The sequence below is a fragment of the Acanthopagrus latus genome, chromosome 18 (assembly GCF_904848185.1).
Source record: "Acanthopagrus latus isolate v.2019 chromosome 18, fAcaLat1.1, whole genome shotgun sequence".
In the NCBI taxonomy this organism is placed as follows: Eukaryota; Metazoa; Chordata; class Actinopteri; order Spariformes; family Sparidae; genus Acanthopagrus; species Acanthopagrus latus.
The window spans coordinates 4,935,804-4,953,244 of NC_051056.1; the positions used below are offsets into that span (position 1 = coordinate 4,935,804).

At 41.2% G+C, this 17,441-nt stretch overlaps 1 protein-coding gene across 3 annotated transcripts; it reads right to left on the reverse strand.

Annotated features, from left to right (window-relative positions):
• Nucleotides 1-14: 14 nt before the first annotated feature.
• On the reverse strand, nucleotides 15-16,835 carry LOC119007782 (probable carboxypeptidase X1). 3 transcript variants are annotated; one of them, XM_037077679.1, is made up of 16 exons: nucleotides 16,487-16,584; nucleotides 15,997-16,200; nucleotides 15,001-15,159; nucleotides 11,268-11,377; nucleotides 11,033-11,172; nucleotides 10,515-10,599; nucleotides 7,635-7,794; nucleotides 7,441-7,532; nucleotides 6,112-6,235; nucleotides 3,572-3,768; nucleotides 3,305-3,484; nucleotides 2,725-2,922; nucleotides 2,515-2,611; nucleotides 1,246-1,385; nucleotides 871-973; nucleotides 17-742 (listed from the first exon to the last, which is right to left on the reverse strand). In XM_037077679.1, exons 2-16 carry the CDS (start codon nucleotides 16,004-16,006, stop codon nucleotides 429-431), a joined length of 2,109 nt encoding a protein of 702 aa, XP_036933574.1. In that variant the 5' UTR covers nucleotides 16,007-16,200; nucleotides 16,487-16,584; the 3' UTR covers nucleotides 17-428. The 3 variants fall into 3 exon arrangements, with proteins under 3 accessions (XP_036933572.1, XP_036933574.1, XP_036933573.1); XM_037077677.1 differs by lacking the exons at nucleotides 15,001-15,159; nucleotides 15,997-16,200 and having other exon boundaries at nucleotides 15-742; nucleotides 16,487-16,835; XM_037077678.1 differs by lacking the exons at nucleotides 15,997-16,200; nucleotides 16,487-16,584 and having other exon boundaries at nucleotides 15,001-15,243.
• Between the last annotated feature and the right edge of the window lie 606 nt (nucleotides 16,836-17,441).

A 17,441-nucleotide genomic window follows, 5' to 3' on the forward strand; every position in this document is an offset into this window, starting at 1 on the left:
TTTAACTCCAGTCAACATGATTCTCACTCAACTTACGTTCTCTAATGGCTTCACCAGATATAAACACTTATTTTTCATGTGTAAGTGATGACGTTTTTGTCAATAGTTTATTTTATTGTGTTGTGGCAATTGAATTTGCTGAAAACAAAACAGTTTGACCTGAAACATTGAAAGAAACATGGTAAAGATATCTAAACTGTTATCAACCATAAATGCATCCATAAAAATCCTACTGTTCCCTCAGTTGCTCTGCTGCTCCACAGCAGAAGGTGAGACTGTTCATTTCTCAGGTGCAGAACAACATGGTGCCCAGCTGCCTTATCCTCCTTAATAACAGCCTTTAAGTACTATGAATCCAGTGAAGATGGGTGTCTCTGAACCCAGAGTGAACAGAACCAAGTCCTGCTTTGTTCTCACATTTCTCATCATCACACCCTCTTGGCCTGCTTGGCAGTAGCAGCAGCAGCAGCACGCCTCTGGTTCATGGCCTTGGTGGTGACTCGGAGCTTCCGCAGGCGGAGCTGTCTCAGCCGCAGCTGCAGGTCCTTAGGGAGCTTCCCTCCCTTCGCCAAAATGTCCTTTAGCCTCTGTTTGGGCACCTTGGTGAGGCGGAAGTCGCAGATTGTTGGGTAGTGGTCGTACATGACGTGGCAGGTGCGGGAGGAGGGGAGGTAGCCTTCTGCGCTGACTGTCACCTTGTACTCACCTGGATTCAGAAGCCGCCAGTAGTCGCCATCAGCAACTGAAGATAGGATAAGAAGGACAGTTTTGTTCCCGACAAATGACAGTAGCACATAAACACAGTAATATAAGTAATCATATAAAGTGTAAAATGAGTAAATGCTGATATCAATGGCTGTGAGACTGTACCTGATCTAATATGATGATTAATGTCATCAACTTTGATGATGGCATCTGCTATACCAGCCTCTGTATCTTTATCACGAACCACACCCTTAATTCCTCTGTGGACCTGAAGAAAAAAAAAGAGAGAGAGACATTAAGGGTTATACTGGTGCTGTAGATATAAAACAACTTTTACATGTTATGTAAAAAGCAACATATAAGAAATATTCTCCATTTTAAGGGAAGATACATTTGAAATTATAGGAAGCAGAATAGAATAAGCATGTAAAATATAGCTGGGAAAAGGAGATATGAGAGAAAAGAAACAAGACTGAAGATGAAAAGAACAATATTATTAAAATTCTCAACATCAACAGAATTTAGCCAAAGCAGCCTGACCTGCTCCATGTAAATCAGCAGAGATTCTTTGTTGTTCTCCCATTCAATGGGAAGCTCACTGGCATGAGGAAACTTATCACAGGACAACTCCACCGTCACCTCAAAACAGTTGGTGTGCAGGTAGCTGAAGTCATTCATACCTGCAAGGAAAGAGAAATACACTAAGTTTATTCGACACTTTCAGTTTAGTTTTTTTGATGCAGTGTGCTGGACCCACACTAACAGTGGGAATAACAGGGATTAAGATTAGGATTAGGATCAGTTTTTAAGTGTTAAGAAAACGTGTGGAAAAAAAAAACAATTATCCTGGTTATTTTTTTTTTCCTGAGTGAACATTTTATTTTTTGGTAGAATTATTTCTTTCTTGTGTGAAGCTGAGGTTTTTTTGTTTGTTTGTTTTTTGTAGCAAGGCACTTTTTTGTGCCTGTTGTGAAAATGTGGGGTGAAAAAATTTTGGGTGAAAAATTGTTGTGTTAAATAACGAAAAAAAAAAAAATAAATCACTACAATATTTTGTATCCATTAGACATCAAGTTAAATTAAAACATTGTCATGAGAATTTTAGTTTTTTAGTGTTCTGAAAAACACTTTTTACAGGAGACAAAAAAAACAGGAGATTTGTTTTGTCATGTATGAAAGAAAGTGAAAAGAAATTGTCTTGTGTGCAAACAAAATTCACTTTGGTGTCACATGTTCTTTTAAAGTGAAAAGGAATTCTGGGGAAAGGAAAATGTTATGTGTGAAAAGTGAAAAAAGTGAAAAGAAAATTTTATCAAATTATGTCCTCACAACCGAAAAAATACTTTCAGGAGAAAAAGAATATATTATGTGTGAACTTGTTAGGGCTCATAAGATTTGTGAAAATATATGGACATTTTTCTCAAGAGAATGTTCTCATACATGAAAATGAGTGGAAATAAATGGCATGTGAGGAAAAATGTCCAGATAGTTCTTTTTTTATGTGAAAAAAATGTTTAAAAAAAAGTCAGGAGAAAAAAATATCATGTGAAACCAAAGTTAATTTTTGTTCAGAAGAAGAGTGAAACTGAGTGTAAAAATGTTTTTACATTTTTACATTACAAGTGTTCCAGGAGAAAAACATGTTTGGAGAATTTCATTTTCATGTAGAGAAACTGTTTTTCTCTTGTTTTTTGGGGGGGATGGGGTGGGGGGAACATTTTCAGAGGAAAAAAATAATGTCACGTCTGACATAAAGTTTGAAAAATATAGATTGATTAATTTTACTCTGAAAAACACACACTTTCTTACTTCCTGGTACGTTGTGCCAGTCGGCTCCGTTGATGATGTTGTTGTACCTGAGGAAGTCTTTGTTGTGGCAGGGCCGCCGGTCTGGGTTGGACATCACCTGGTTAAATAAGATAGAATAACACGTTGAGTTCATCCAGTCTCTCGATCAGTCACCTTCTTGAAGAGGTTTTAGAACGGAGGGCAGGCAGTGACAGTAGGAGCAGCATTCACCCGATTGGTGCTGGCGTATGCTGTGGCCAGCCAGCGGAAGAAGCTCTCATCAGGAGTGGGTGTGTGCTCGCGAGGAGCCCAGTCCCGGGTCATGTCGTACGGGTAGGTGACCACCAGCTCTCCACCGTGGAGGTTAGCACTGAGAACAAATGGGATGTTCTGCATCCAGTTGATGACAGCTCGGGTCTCTGACGCCACCTGGAGTTAGAGTTGGAGTTTTAATTTTAAAAAAAGTAGGGTCAGAGGATCAGCTCAACCCAGTTTATACACTCTTTTTACATTTACATCTTTAAGTTACAGACATTTAGCTGCTGTTTTCATCACAAGAGAACAAGTAAGAGCAGAATACCTCTCAAAAAGTTAAAAAAAAAAAAAAAAAAAAAAGTTAGGGTGATTAACAAAAACAGTGAGAAGTTGAGGGGTCAAAGCCATACTGTCAGGGAAGATTATTATGCAGATAATAAGATTAATTTTAAGAATCAGAGGTATGTTGCAGAGAAGAGGCGGAGGGATGAAGATTTGGTTCTGATTACGAACACCTCTTTCCAAAGTGTGTATGATTTGTCTATATGAAACTTACAAAGGCCTCCTCCGAGGTGTACTGCTCAGGGATGGGGAAGTAGTGGTTGATGAGTTTGGACTGGTCCGTCTCCAGCTCGATGGCGGTCCACATCCCCGAGTTGAGGTCGGCGAAATTGTGGTTCATGTCGATCCATTCATGGCTGTAACGGCCCAGAGCCCAGCCTGACAGCTCCGAGCCCTGCGGGTGACAGAAAGCGCAATAGAGTGTTTGCTGTCATGTCGTGGAGCCATCACGCAGTCTGGGAACAAACGCCTCTCCAGGCACCTTTTTAAAAGCCATCTCGTATCCGTCAGGGTTCATGGACGGCAGGAGGTGGATGCGGGTCTCTTTGACCAGGTGGACGATGCGCTGGTCCCCACGTTTGTACTCCTGGCACATGAACTGCATCAGGTTGAGCAGGAGCTCTCGGCCCAGCACCTCGTTCCCATGCATCCCTGCAACGTATCGGAACTCTGGCTCTCCTGCGGGGGGTGCCAAAACAAAGACACGGGAAGGGAGTCAAGAGCACTGTAATGTCTTAGTAATAGTAAGCTACCCAGGGCAAAAATGAGTAAATATAGAGAGAGTCAGTCTTAAGAATCCAAACAAGACGGCGCAAGATGCCAACAGGGAAGTCAGATATCTTTTTTGAAAAAGCAGCATCTGGGCTTCTGGACAGTCCCCCTGTACAGATCCACCTCTTTCACTGACCTTGATGAAAGACCTGGCTCTGTTTCCTGTTTGGTGTGCATACACTGCGCTGACGGGCGACTCTGAAATCTCACATCCTCCTCACAACTGTTTATGAGGAGAAGCTTCAGCTCAGTCTGCTTCGAACACTGAACGCCAAGGCAAGTTTCACACACGCTGGATTATGTTGCACACAACAATCAGCATGTGCGCAAACAATGACACAGTTTTAATCGACAAGTTACACACTGTCAGGAAATTCATATTTATGTACAGGTTTTGAGTCTGTCGGTGGTTTGGAGGCTGAAAACAGCACTTCTTTTTTAATATTCAAGGAGCTCTGAGGCTGGGTCAGGAGCTCTGAATCCCTGCGTGTATTTTTGAAATTCAAGCAAATTAAATGAAAACAAAAATGTAATGAAGTCTGATTATCAGACTGGGCTTTTATTAAGAAGGAATTATATTTTTCTTGATTAACTTTGAGTTTACCTCAATAACTAGAGCTGTTATTCCCACTTTGACTGATGTTGGCTTTGAGGGACAACCTTTAAACCTTCTGACCCACGTGGACTCAAAAGTGTGCTCAGGAGCAGCTGGGACTGTGTCATTAAAACAATTCACTGCCATCTTCTGAACCGGGATGTGTTCAGATTGACAGTAGGCTACATGTTATGCAAACATATTAAGTTCGGCCCTGTCAGATGGGAAGCTCACATCTGTCGAGTGTCAAGGTGACTTTTTTTTTGGCAAGATTTTCTGTTTTCTTTTGGTGCAAAACAAGCATCTGCCCACAAAATCACCTCAATTATCAAATGGTTGATGTCTACCTCGCTCCTTACTAGCTGATGTTTGTCTTGGCCAGACAGGTTTGAGGAGGGTTTGATGCTACAAAGGACAAAATGCTCTGTAAAATGTAGTGCTCAGTGACATACATTACCGTCAAGCAAAACACAAAGACGCACAAAGAGCACAACATTCAGATAAGTTATATAACTGTAAAAAAAAAGGGGAATTTGGGGAGGAGGAAGAAGTCTCACCACACTGAGCCCAGTATGCATGTTTCAACTGTTCCCAGCGAGATGGCAAAAAATACTGAGAAACACATCACATAACATTGTTCCAACACGGAGCAAAAGATGGCACCCAACTATCACTGGTCGCTGGAAAAACAGAGTATGAGGTTAGGAATGAGAGAGAGGGGGGTGACATGCGGCAAAGGGCCCCAGGCCGGGACTCTAACCCGGGGCCACCGCAGTGAGGACAAAGCCTATACTTACGTATTTAAGAATTTTTAAGGTCTAAAATTGAGATTGTCAAATTTTAGACTTTTTAAGACCCCGTGGAAACCCTGTGCAGGTAAAAAAGTCCACATAAATCATCATTTGAAACCTTAACTGCACTGAAACAAGCTAAAACATCCTCTGGTAGAATCCTTTTGCCCCTGTGGGAAGATTACATTCGATAACTGAACACAGATTTGAAAGACTGAATGAACAGATGTGATCTTCTCTCTCTGGTGCTGTTTTCTCTGCCATGTGTTTTCGGCGGGAAAACCTCTCCGTTCTGCTGCCATGTGGGCAGAGCGAAGGAGGCCAAAGAAAACATTTGTACACCGCAGAGCAAACGCAGTGCAAACGCAGAGCAAACGCAGAGCAAACGCAGTGCAAACGCAGAGCAAACGCAGAGCAAACGCAGAGCAAACTCGGAGCAAACGCAGAGCAAACGCAGAGCAAACGCAGAGCAAACGCAGAGCAAACGCAGAGCGACGCTGGTCTGTATCGGTGAATGTCCACACGGTGCCGGGCTGTCTGCAGGTTTGGAGGAACACAGTGGCAGCAACTGTGTAAGTCCCCTCAGACCTTGTAGATAAAGTTGTGATCACAAAGCAGCCGTCTCCCATTAGATCAAATGATTCCTCCGACTGGAGATGAAGCAGCGAGGCAGCTGTACATTACGTGGGCGACGGCAGTTCTGGTTCGAGAAGAATTTCTTTGAGATTTTAACTTTTGGTGGATGAAAATGATGAAACTTTACCAATTGAATCTTCTGCATTTTCAGATAAACCACGATGCACCTTGGAATGAGGTTTTCCTCTCAAACGTTTGCTCGTCACATGCGTCTCCAGCGTTTCTCACCCAGTTCGTGTTTTCCGGGGTTGTCGGAGATCTCCATGACGTAGAGCTTCAGGCCTGTGTAGCTCTTCCCGATGCTGTAGATGCGGGTGATGTCAGGACACGCCTCGCTCACCGACTTCATCAGCTGGGGAACAACAGCAGCGTTTATTACAGATGTCAGATTGTGAGATTTTCTTCATTCTTCTCTGGTTTTAACTGTTTTCAATAATGGATGGAAACAAAGTTTTGCCAAGAAAATCCTTCTTTTCCATCTGTGAAAACTTGTGAAAAAATAAAAAAAATGGCAGAATGTTTTTTCAGTGTTTTTACATTTTTTAAGTGTTTATTTTTGTTACAGTCATTTTCAGCACAAGAGGCTGAAGTGCACCGCCACCTCATGTTTTATGAAAAGGCTCATATATCATATCAGGACTATTAAATGCTCCTGCTTGATCTGACTTGCTGATAATACACTGAAGGCAGATAAGTGCCAATGAGAAAGACATGACAGTAATATTCATACTCTTATTCATTATTTTGCATTTATTAATAACAATATACTGCCCACACTGTTTGTACATATTATGTATATGCAATTCTGTTTCTATTTCTGCTCTAGCTTTTCTTCTTACCCTTTTGAACTGTCCTTTGGCTGCTGTGTCACACAAATTTCCCCATTTGTGGGACCGATAATGGATTTTCTAAATTTCTGATAACCTGACATAGATGGATCTTGTGTTAAGTGTGCATGGAGAAATTAAATCCCCCCTGGAAGTGAACAAGAATTAAGAACATGTGGTACAAAAACAAACACAAGCTTTTCTTCTTTTCCTCTTCCTTTCATGTGAAATGCGTGTCATCACACACATTACTGCATTTCAAGATTTGTATCAAATGCCACTTAAGAGAGGCGACTAAAGGGGACAATGATGAATCTGAAATTATCGGAGGTGGCGTGTGGAATGCAGGTCTCTGTTTCTGTGGGCTGTTTTCTGACCATCAGATTCAACACGGTGTCTCCAAACAGGCCGCTGGTAGTGGCAGCTCAGTGAGGACGCTGCCGTGAGGCAGTGAAAGCTCCCACTGTGTTTGTTTTTAGGTCAGGCTGAGACCAGACCACACACACACACACACACACACACACACACACACACACACACACACACACACACACTGTGGGAGCTTCCTACACTCACTGCGAGAAACCAGATAGTGGTGGCTTTCTCAACAGTGGACTGGAGTTTTATTTATAGGCATTTACATTTACACTAAACGTTTTCAGCTGGTAAACTTAAATCTCATTGAGCTGACTGATCATCAGATTACAGACAGCACATACAAATGTTTTACCTTTCTCATCTCCTTGTAGTTGTGGTGTCTGAAGTCCAGTTTGTCTCTGGACCCAGTCGCCTCGGTCTGCCACGCGTAGATATTATTCGGATCTGTAAAATGGGAGAGGTGTGTATTATAGTGACCAAACAGTGAAAATGTAAAGAAATTAAATCTACATAAAAACACTGTTTGAAGAAGCTGGCCTCATGTACCTGGGAGTGTGCAGCCCAACACCTCTGCTCTCAGGCAGATGTCACCCTGCGTCCCGTTCTGGTACCAGGTCTGCGGGTTGATTCGAATGTAACGGGCCACTGTGGAAGTGTTGAAAAGGGCGAGGACGGGCGTCTCTGCATCCTGGTTCCCTTCGAATACCTGCAGCACAAGACACAACCCGAGATCACGGCAGTTTGTGAAATTTAATCTACAGGATTTGTGTACATGGGTACAAACTGTCATTTTTCCCCCCCCTGACATGTACACAAATCCTTAAAGATGACATTTTTGATGTCATTACATATTTATAAACATCAGCAAGTCCATCCTTGAATACAAGAATTCTGAAAAACATGAAATCACAATGTTTGAATCCAGGCAGGGCTCTTTGTCATGATGTCGTCTCTCTTTCTAACCTGCCTAATCTTACCTGCACACCTCCACTGTCGACTGCACTGCAAGAAAACACTGATGACCTTTAAAAAAATCGGAAACTACTTTAATATTCAATAACTGGCTCCAGAAAAGGATCTAACTGTGAGGTTAAACACTGGCGTCAACATTTACTTTTATGTCATTGCAAATCATGAGTGATGATGCTATGACCTATTTCTGTTTACAACGGTCAGTTGATGGACATTTTTTCTTGTTTCTAAACACTTGAATTAAGCTCAAGACCTAAAAATAGACTCATGAAACAATGTCTGTTATACTAATTTCTCTCTTTGGAACATTTAAGCCAGTCTGGTGCCCTGTGGAAAGACTTCTTTGCATGACTGACACTTGGTTGTCAGCTGTGGCTGTGGCACACATGCCTTTAAAACCACTTGGCTAAACAAACCTGACCAAGGCCGCCGTGTTTCCAGACCTGTCTTGGCAAAAATGTAACCAGATCATACAGCCCGGTGACCGAGGAAATGGAGAAAACAAAAGAGCACTCTCTCCTTTCTAACACAAAGAAGAAACTTGCTTACTGTTAGATTGTCCTGTCTTCCAATACACACTGATGACCAAACTTTCCTTTACAGGCCTCTGTTGGAATGGTGGTAACAGTTTATGGGTAAATTACACTGTAATGACTTTTCCTTTATTTTTTTCCTTCCAGAGAGATGATGTGTCTGCTGCAAGAATTTAAACATGAAGGATTAACTTTGAAATATAGTAGAGGGTGTGTTCATATTTGACCATTTAGAATATCATAATATCTCTCTGTGACATTTAGTTTTTCCATCAATTATGTGGAATTTTATTTGAACTTGATTGCTATATAGTTGTTAATTTATTTATAGTTTGTAAGTACTCACATATTATCATATTTAAGGTTTTAAGAAAAAATCATCTGGGAGTTTCAACAGAACAGCAACATTTTTAATTAGTTTGCAGATCAGAGATCTTGTTATGCCAACTACTAGGCAACTCAATTACACTTAATCGCACAGGTCCAAAGATTTAACAGTACATAGTTGGTAATTACTAATCAACATATTTAAAACTTCTTTGGAATTGCCCTCAAATTACCATGATCTCAAAATGTATGGGAAATCAACCCATAAATGCTTAAAATGAAATGTTACCAGCTACTTTATTCTTTAAAAATCTAGGCAATTTACATATTTTCACAAGTGATTAATCTCTGAAATAAAATGCTGAACATTTCCACGTATGAGAATGTGAGGCCAAAAACTTTGTTTAATTTTAAAATTTTTGCCAGATTGTTCAAGTGTTGTACTGATCAACTAAACAGTAGTTTTATTGTCCATAAATAGGTCTTATCACTACTTAGTCAGCAAGAATTGGTTGATATTAAATTGGCAGAGCCAGACACCATTTACTCGTAACTCGGCACATTCTCATTTTCAGTGGAAAAGCCAGTGATCACACCTTTTTTGTTTCTGCTCTGTTCTTTACATCAAATCAAACACACTTTCAAATCATCTTCTTTCCCCTTAAACTAACACCTTTGTGAGCATCTGATGAAACCACATGATTAGAATTATACAGGAACATGATAAATATTTAAAAGAATTGCGGTACATTTATTTCAGGTTCAGGTCCATTTCAGCCACTTCCAATTCGTCCAAAGGTTCTATGTGGAGTTTGAAAATGCTCCGCAGTTCTTCCTGCATGAGATTTAGCTCCAGTGCTGTGGATGCTACTTGTTCATCAGACACTTTGGTGTTTGTGGACCGTTGCCATGGGAACTTAAACTTCTTTGGCCATGGCTGGTACAGTTGATTTGTACTTTGTGCCACAGAGTACACAGAGGCCAGATCAGGTGAAGTGGTGATGCCCCCTAAGGCTCTGTGAGGAAAACATAAGCAGTGAACTCATAAGGAATTCCTTCACTTCCTTCAGGCAGGTGTGACAAAACATCTGGCATGAAAGGTCTTTGCTGACCTCCTCAGGGGACACGGTCAAAGGATAACTTATCATTCAGCCTGTGGTGTCTCCTCCTCAATTATCTTTTTAAAGGCGTCTCTTTCTTTGCTGGTAAATTGTGAGCACTGGACTAATCACCAGGCAGCAGAGCCTAAGCTTGGTGTTATATTTGATTATTTTCGCCCTTCGGATTTCTTACCTGTTTGCATGGCTTTTGGTCTATTTCAGTCGAGCGTTCCAGTTATGAAATACTTTTTTACTCTCTCTGTCTGAGCCTACATTTCTTAGGATAAAACTCATTCAGTACTTTTTTGGAGGAAAATGAGATAGAAATAATCATCAAATGTAAATTCACCCACTAGCTGTCACCACCATGAAAACAAAAGCCTTAAGAGACAAATGAAGGCGTTTCTGACCACGAGGTTGATGGTTCAAATATCAGACATGTGCAAAGGAGTACAGAGCGAGGAGTTCAGTCTGAATGTTGAATGTTCACTCACAGCCTCTTCAGTCCCGTTCATACAAGGCTTCCACACCAGCGAGTCGTTGCTGAACTGCACCTTGTAGGTGTGCACCACATCCCAGCTGTGGGAACAGGAAACATTTAGTTCATATCAGATGTAGAAAACAGAAGAACCTTGCAAGAGAGTCCAAAAACTGAACCCCATCATTAAAGAAATTGATTAAACAAGTATATATTTTTCTATTGTTCAGATGTTTTCAACTCGAGAATAGGATGGCAGGTATTTATGCATTGTGAAAATATACCCAAATATAAAGTGCAGGACAAAAATACAAAATGTTGTGTACTTAGAGAAAGATAAAGATGCAGTGTTGAAATTTATTTACTTTAATGTGAAGGTGTGAATATCCACATCAGATGAAAAGTATTTACATTAAAAAACAGATTTTAGGAGGAATATCACCAGAAAGAAGTGGACTGAAACACATAATGTCTTTCATCTCTATAAAACTACATTTCCCAGATGATATATTTACTTTGTTCTTTACCACTGACCTCCAGATGGAGTTGCGACCCTGCAGGATGACCCCAGTGAAGCGAGTCAGTCGCTGGGCGTCGACCTCCAGCCACTGATTCTTGTCTCTGTACTGAGCACACCAGGCTCCATCATAGACGTCACCATCTTCTATACCCGACTGCAACACACACGGGAAACAGAAAAGAAACAAACACAGTTATTGCTGCTCTGTACGTAACACGCAATAGATGATGTCTTTGGTTTGCTTGTTACCTGGATGTTGAGTCGGCCTCGGTGAGGGCCCAGTCCTCTGCGCTTATATGATGATGCTCTCAGCTGAGCGTCTTTGACCTTCAGTGACTCCAGACCCAGCGGAGGACATTCTGAAACAGTCAAAATGGATTTATTCAACATTTTAAATTGATTATAACCTGCCATTAGGAAGTCAAGTTAAAAAAGTCAAGGTCACACGATATCCCATTTATGTGTGTTTATTGAAATGCAGTGTGAAATTTGCTTAATAAAATCTTGCTTGAATCATTTCATGTGTAATTCTGTGTCACCTCCTGCACAGTGTGTGCAGGGTTCCTGATTCTGAAAATGCTTTAAGATTTTTTTTGGACTGGCCCCTTTCTCAAATAAAAGTAAATCAGAAATCACTCAGGGGAGAGGAAAGAAGACATTCTGATTTTATATAATGCACATACATTATATAACACTGAAAGATTTCTCACATCTTATCAATGTGACAAATGCCTGGTGAGTTATCAAAAAAAGGCTGAATAAATGAGCGCCGAAATATGAGAATGTAAATGCTTCCATACAAGGCATGGGGATTAAGGATTAAATGTGTGAAGAGCATGGACATTATAAATCATATGCAGTGGCCATCACAGAGACCAAATCTCAACCCAACCGAACACCTGTGGGAGATTCTGAGAGAGCCAGCACTCTCAACAACCGTCATCAACAATATCGAATTAGGGATTAGGGATGTTTTCACTGTAAACAACAAATCAACCCAAAAATGAAAATTCAGTCATTATCTACTCACCTCCATGCTGATGGAAAGTCGGCTGAAGTTTTGCAGTCCACAGAACATTTCTGGAGCCTCACAGAGAAAGAGTGCTGCAGGATTCTCCTTAACAACCAATAAATGGGGACCAATTTAAAATGTCAAAAGCAACTGAAATAGGAACAAAAGAAAGCTCCAACAGCACATCGGGCAAAATCCATTCATGCTGGAGCCTTGAGATCCAAAGTCATTTGAAAAGACATTAAAGTGCAGCCACATCAGATGTAGTGCGTGCTGGAGCTTTTAGCTTAGCAGCTACAGTGAGGATTTTGGTTTATAAAAGGGTGTAAATAATGTGTTTTCAAAGCAGTCTGGAATGTCAGGGCATCCCGAGACTTGGATTCGCTGGACTGAGTTGTATGGAGCTATTTTCTTTTTTTTTTTTTCTTTTTTTACATTGTAAAACAAGTCCCCATCTACTTCAGTTGTTTCGGAGAATAGAACTTTACCTGACTTTCCATCAACTGAAGGGTTATTACATGATGACTGACTTAAAGTTTAAAAACTTGTTCATATGCTCCATATTGAAGTATTGTGACGTGATGGAATTTCCAAATTTAGCTAAACTGACTGAGAAGTTAAAATGTGAGCAGGAAACAGAGAAAGCACAACTGCTGCTGTATTAACACCTCAGACAGACTCACATTGTCTGGAGGGTTCAATTCGGTTCAAACTGCCTCTTCCTGCCAGGAAGCTTTACTGGCTGCTAAAAAGTCTCAGGCGGAGGTATAGAGGCAGGGTAAGTGGATGCTAAATGTAGGTGGCATTCTCTTTAAAGACCATATCTCCCTTCTGCCTTGTAGTCCAGTTGGATCTCTGCTGAGCTGCTTGTGACACAAAATGTTGCTCAGCTCTAAAAACTAATGTCTCTTTGTTGCTGTTGACCAGTGGAGTCCTGCCAAACCACCAAACTTACGAAAACAACTGAAGCTGAGCCAGAGAGACTTGGCAGACTGACAATGATGCAAAAAAGAAATTGATTTATTTTACATTAAAGCAGCCCACTACCCAGCTGATTATCTTCATAAATAGAGTCCACTGTGAGAGAAAATAAATCATGGGCGCAAAACCTTGAAGCACTTGGTGGTCCTGAGATATGCAAAAAAAAGAAAAATGTGGTTTCGTGGGGAGAAGAACGGTCACTCTTCTGATTCTTCCCAGCCTGACAGCTGAGGATCCTGTCTTTTCCTCCCAATAAAGTTTTTATAAAGGAACAAAGACCATGACTCACCTACAGCAGTAAGGTACGCTTAACCCCCCAAACCTTTTTTCATTTCCTTTTACCTTCTTAACTGTCTTTACAGGAACCACAAGGGCTAAGTGGAGTCCTGAGATGACTCATCAAAGACACAGTCTCCCTGGGTCTCCAGTCGTGACCCCCCTGGCTTTACGATTCCTATTCCAGGCCATCCTCACCAGATAAACATCTCTATTGGTCGTCTGTGCCAGCCGCTTCTTATGACCGATATTGACGTTGATTGTGAAATGGCAGCCTCTAGTGGCTGCAGTTATTATGGCAGGAGCAGAGGAGGCAGTCAGGTGACGTAGTATAAAGCGCAAGAACGCCTTTGCAGGGAGGAGATTAGGGTGGATTAAAGGGATAACCCGTGTTTTTTGAAGTGGGGCCATGTAAAGTACATATCTATAGTCGATCTGTTCCCTACTGTAATAACCAATCAGCGCAGCCTCAGTTTGGAGAAGTAGAGAGTCGCTCCAGCCCAGACACTCAGCTTTGTCCTGCAGTGAACAGGGTCCAGAGAAAAAGCGAAATTTAACCATATCCGTATCCCTATGCAGTAGGGATTCAGAGGTTCGACAGTTTGTTAAGTTTCGTTTTTATCGAAAGTAAACCTCTCATCCAGCAACTGGGCCTCGCACTGTATTTTGCCGCTCGCAGATCACCTATGACTCAGTTGCGCTAATACGTAGAGATACGGAGGTTCTACGGTTGAGAAAATGTAGTGCCAAAAGAAATGGCGGTCTGACGGTGATGTATAGCGGTGTGAATTTTCCCTACACAACATACACTTGGACTGTTACAGATTTTTTTTAGGTGAGCCTTGTTTTAGGTGGTTTATTTTGCCTTTTCTCTGGAGCCCGTTTACTGCAGTACAAAACTGTGTTCTTTTCCTAAACCTAACCAATCTGCAGCCACATCACAGTATTTACCACATGACAGCAAAGGTCCCGTATGTGTGTTGCTGGTACTGTTCTCCACCAAACCTCTGCACATGATGTATCACTCAGAGTCAAACTAACTCAAGCAGTGTCTGACAGGCCTGAGTGGATTTTAATGAGCGTCAGCTCTGATTTGGCATGATGTGACAAGTTGCGTACTCAGCATTTATTTCTAGCTGACCCCCACAGGCTAATCTCTCTGCTTCCCTCTGCTGTACATACACACATTAGATATACAGACACTGTGTACACACACATCCTCAGTCGACTCAATTTCAGGTCCAGCACAAATATGTATACCCGCACATATTTGAGAAAGCATGCACACAAAGCAGCTGGGAGACTAATTGGAGGTCTCTGGAGGCAGAAACACAGACGTGCACACCAAACAGACTGTATAGACTCTTTAAGACTGTAGTGAAGCTTGTGATTTGAAGCAGCAGATTGGATTAATTTACTCACGCTATACAAGTTTAGGTATGCAGTATGTGCTGCCTCAGTATGGGGCCAACAAGAATCAGATCCGGGTCTGAATCTAGTGTTAAATTAGCAAATAGTTATATTTGATGCTTTCCAGGGTGGGTTTGTCTCAACCAAGAGCAGTGTAGTAAGTATCAAAACACTCCACAAAGCCACTCTGAAACAGTAAACCCAACAGCTGAACACTGAAAGCACTTAGAACTATTTGCCACTAATATCTGACCCTTGTCTGATTGACATACTGCATACATCAGGGCTGACCCCTATACGTACGTGGAACTGTCTCCGTGGCCACTGACGGGCTCGCTCTTTGTTTGACTTGAGGTTTGGCTTTCTTAACAACCTTTGGCTTCTTGGCGATGAGTTTGGGGTTCTTCTGGATTGTTTTGGGTTTCTTCTTTGCTACCTTAACACTCCTGGTGGTCCTTCTCTCTACAAAATTGCAAACCATTTAATGCATAGTAGGAAATAGAACCTCAACATGGAACATGATGTAAACAGAAACACCTGGAAGAACCCTTTTGCACTGAACTTAAATTTAGAATAATTCAAAATCTTGGGAGATAGACTCATTCAATCCCTTGCAGAGAGTTACATTAGAGGATTTATAACACTCTTAAGACAGCAGCTGGTTAGCTTAGTTTTACAATTCACATGAGAGTGTTAACATGTTAAAGGGACAGTTCACCCCAAAATCAAATGCAATGCATTACATATTTTTCCTCTCACCTGTAGTGCTATTTATCCATCTAGGTTGTAATATTGGCTGTAAAGGTTTCTGCTTTCTCTCTGATATAATAGAATTAGATGGTGATCAAAGCACAAAGGCTGTGGTGTTACGTTTTCCAGTTTCTTTTATTTAAATACAGCTAGCAGCACAAACGAGCTTTAAAAACCTGAGACTGGATTCATTGAGCTTTACATCTATTTACATTACAGCCGTTTGGCTGCAGCCACAGCTTCAGGGAGTGTTATTTTTGAGGAGTGTGAGGGGTCTTGTTCTTCGTATTTTGGTATGAGGCATCATGCAGCCCATCTGGTTTTCATCAGCAGAAAACACACAGCTTAAATATCTCAGTGCACACAGGCTAGAATGTGAAACATCCTCCCCCAACTCCTGGACACTGACTCCCTGACCGCACATACGCAAAGACTAACACAGCACCCTGCACACTACACTATCAGGCTTTAAGGAACCCCTAACTGGATTCCCTTTTGACGGTAGCTCCTTAATCAATGGGTATTGGACTTTTGAAACTTTTGACATACTGACGGGCATCTCTTGATCCCAGAACACCACCAGTCTTGAGTTTACAGGTTTGTTGAATCTATCTCCTCAGGATGCAAACTCAGCTGCACATTTACTCCACAAAATGAACCTCTGGTAACTGTGTTTTCAGGGAGCTTCTGAGAGTTTGCACAGATACATAACACTGTCCACTTCAACTGTCGACTTTAACAGCAAGGCTGTGTCTGGAAAAGGTAATGAGACATTTGTAAAACTGATGAGCAATTAGTCGGGATGTAAAAAAAAAAAAAAAAAAGAAGTGCATGTAACATTTCTTTCTAAAGAAGCAGAAATCATATAACAACTTCACAAGGCTACATTATAATCACCATATGATTATTCTAAAAATGAAGTATTGTAAGAATGTTACAGAGATTATTTGATCACCATGCAGTCACAGTATATATATATCGAATACATAACCAAAGACACAATGCAAAGTTCCACAGAAATATATTGTTTCCAGCTCACCCAATTCTAAAGGACCTTCTTCTTCTTCTGTTACTTTTCTTGACTCTGTTCTCTCTGCTGCTTTAGGGTCTTTGGTCAGAGCTTCAGTAGTTGTGGTTGTTCCTGGAGGTTTAGTTGTTGACTTGGCTGTGAATGCTGTGGTGGGAGCCTCCGTTGTGTTGGTTTTCCTTGCAGAAAAAAGGCTCTTGGTTGTAGTAAAAGCTGCATCTGATTTCACAGTGGTCCCGTCATCACCAGGTGTGGCTGTAATGAGCATGAATGATCCCCAAAGCAGGATTAAAAGCAGGTTGAAGTATAGAACTCCTGCCATAGTAACTGCAACCAGAAGGAGCCCCTCTAACACTAAACACTAGTTCAACCTCCCTGACCTGCTGCTCTGCAGCTCTGTCACATTACTGACAATGTGGAACAACTTCCCATCACAGGTTGAGAAAATAAAAGCAGCGTCGTAGGGCGAAAAAGGTTGAGTTGACAATGAGTTGACCGCCAGGAAATGAATTACTGGCCTAAATGCTTTGATTTTGGTTTTTAATTCATTTTTAATTAAAATGCCCCACATCCTTTGAAGTCCAGCTTCTCAAATGTGAAGATTTACTGCATTAATCAGTCATAAATTAAACCAAATCAGCACATTTAAGTCTAAGATGGATGATTAGAGAAATCAAGAAATTTTAAGACTTCATTCGTTAATGAGTCTCAGTAAAAAGTATGATTGATTACTCCCACGAAGAACAATTCAGAAAACATATTTAAGGTTGCCAGTTCTGCAAGTCATACAACTATTATAAGTGAAAAAAGCAAGCTTTTATTTTGAAGACATGCTCAAACTCCTGCTGTCTGTCTTTCTGGCTGACTTGACGCTCCTCTCTGCAGAGCTGCTGTACTCACAACCATCACACCAGAGTTTGTTCAGGGATCAAGCTCAGTCAACCCTTCATCTGTCTATTACACAGAG

Coding starts and splice junctions, on each gene's coding strand:
- LOC119007782 (XM_037077677.1), bottom strand. CDS start 16,796: ATGGCAGGAGTTCTATACTTCAACCTGCTTTTAATCCTGCTTTGGGGA. Junction 7,533..7,634: donor GTTGGGCTGCACACTCCCAG/GTACATGAGGCC, acceptor CCCATTTTACAG/ATCCGAATAATATCTACGCG. Junction 2,612..2,724: donor CATACGCCAGCACCAATCGG/GTGAATGCTGCT, acceptor TTATTTAACCAG/GTGATGTCCAACCCAGACCG.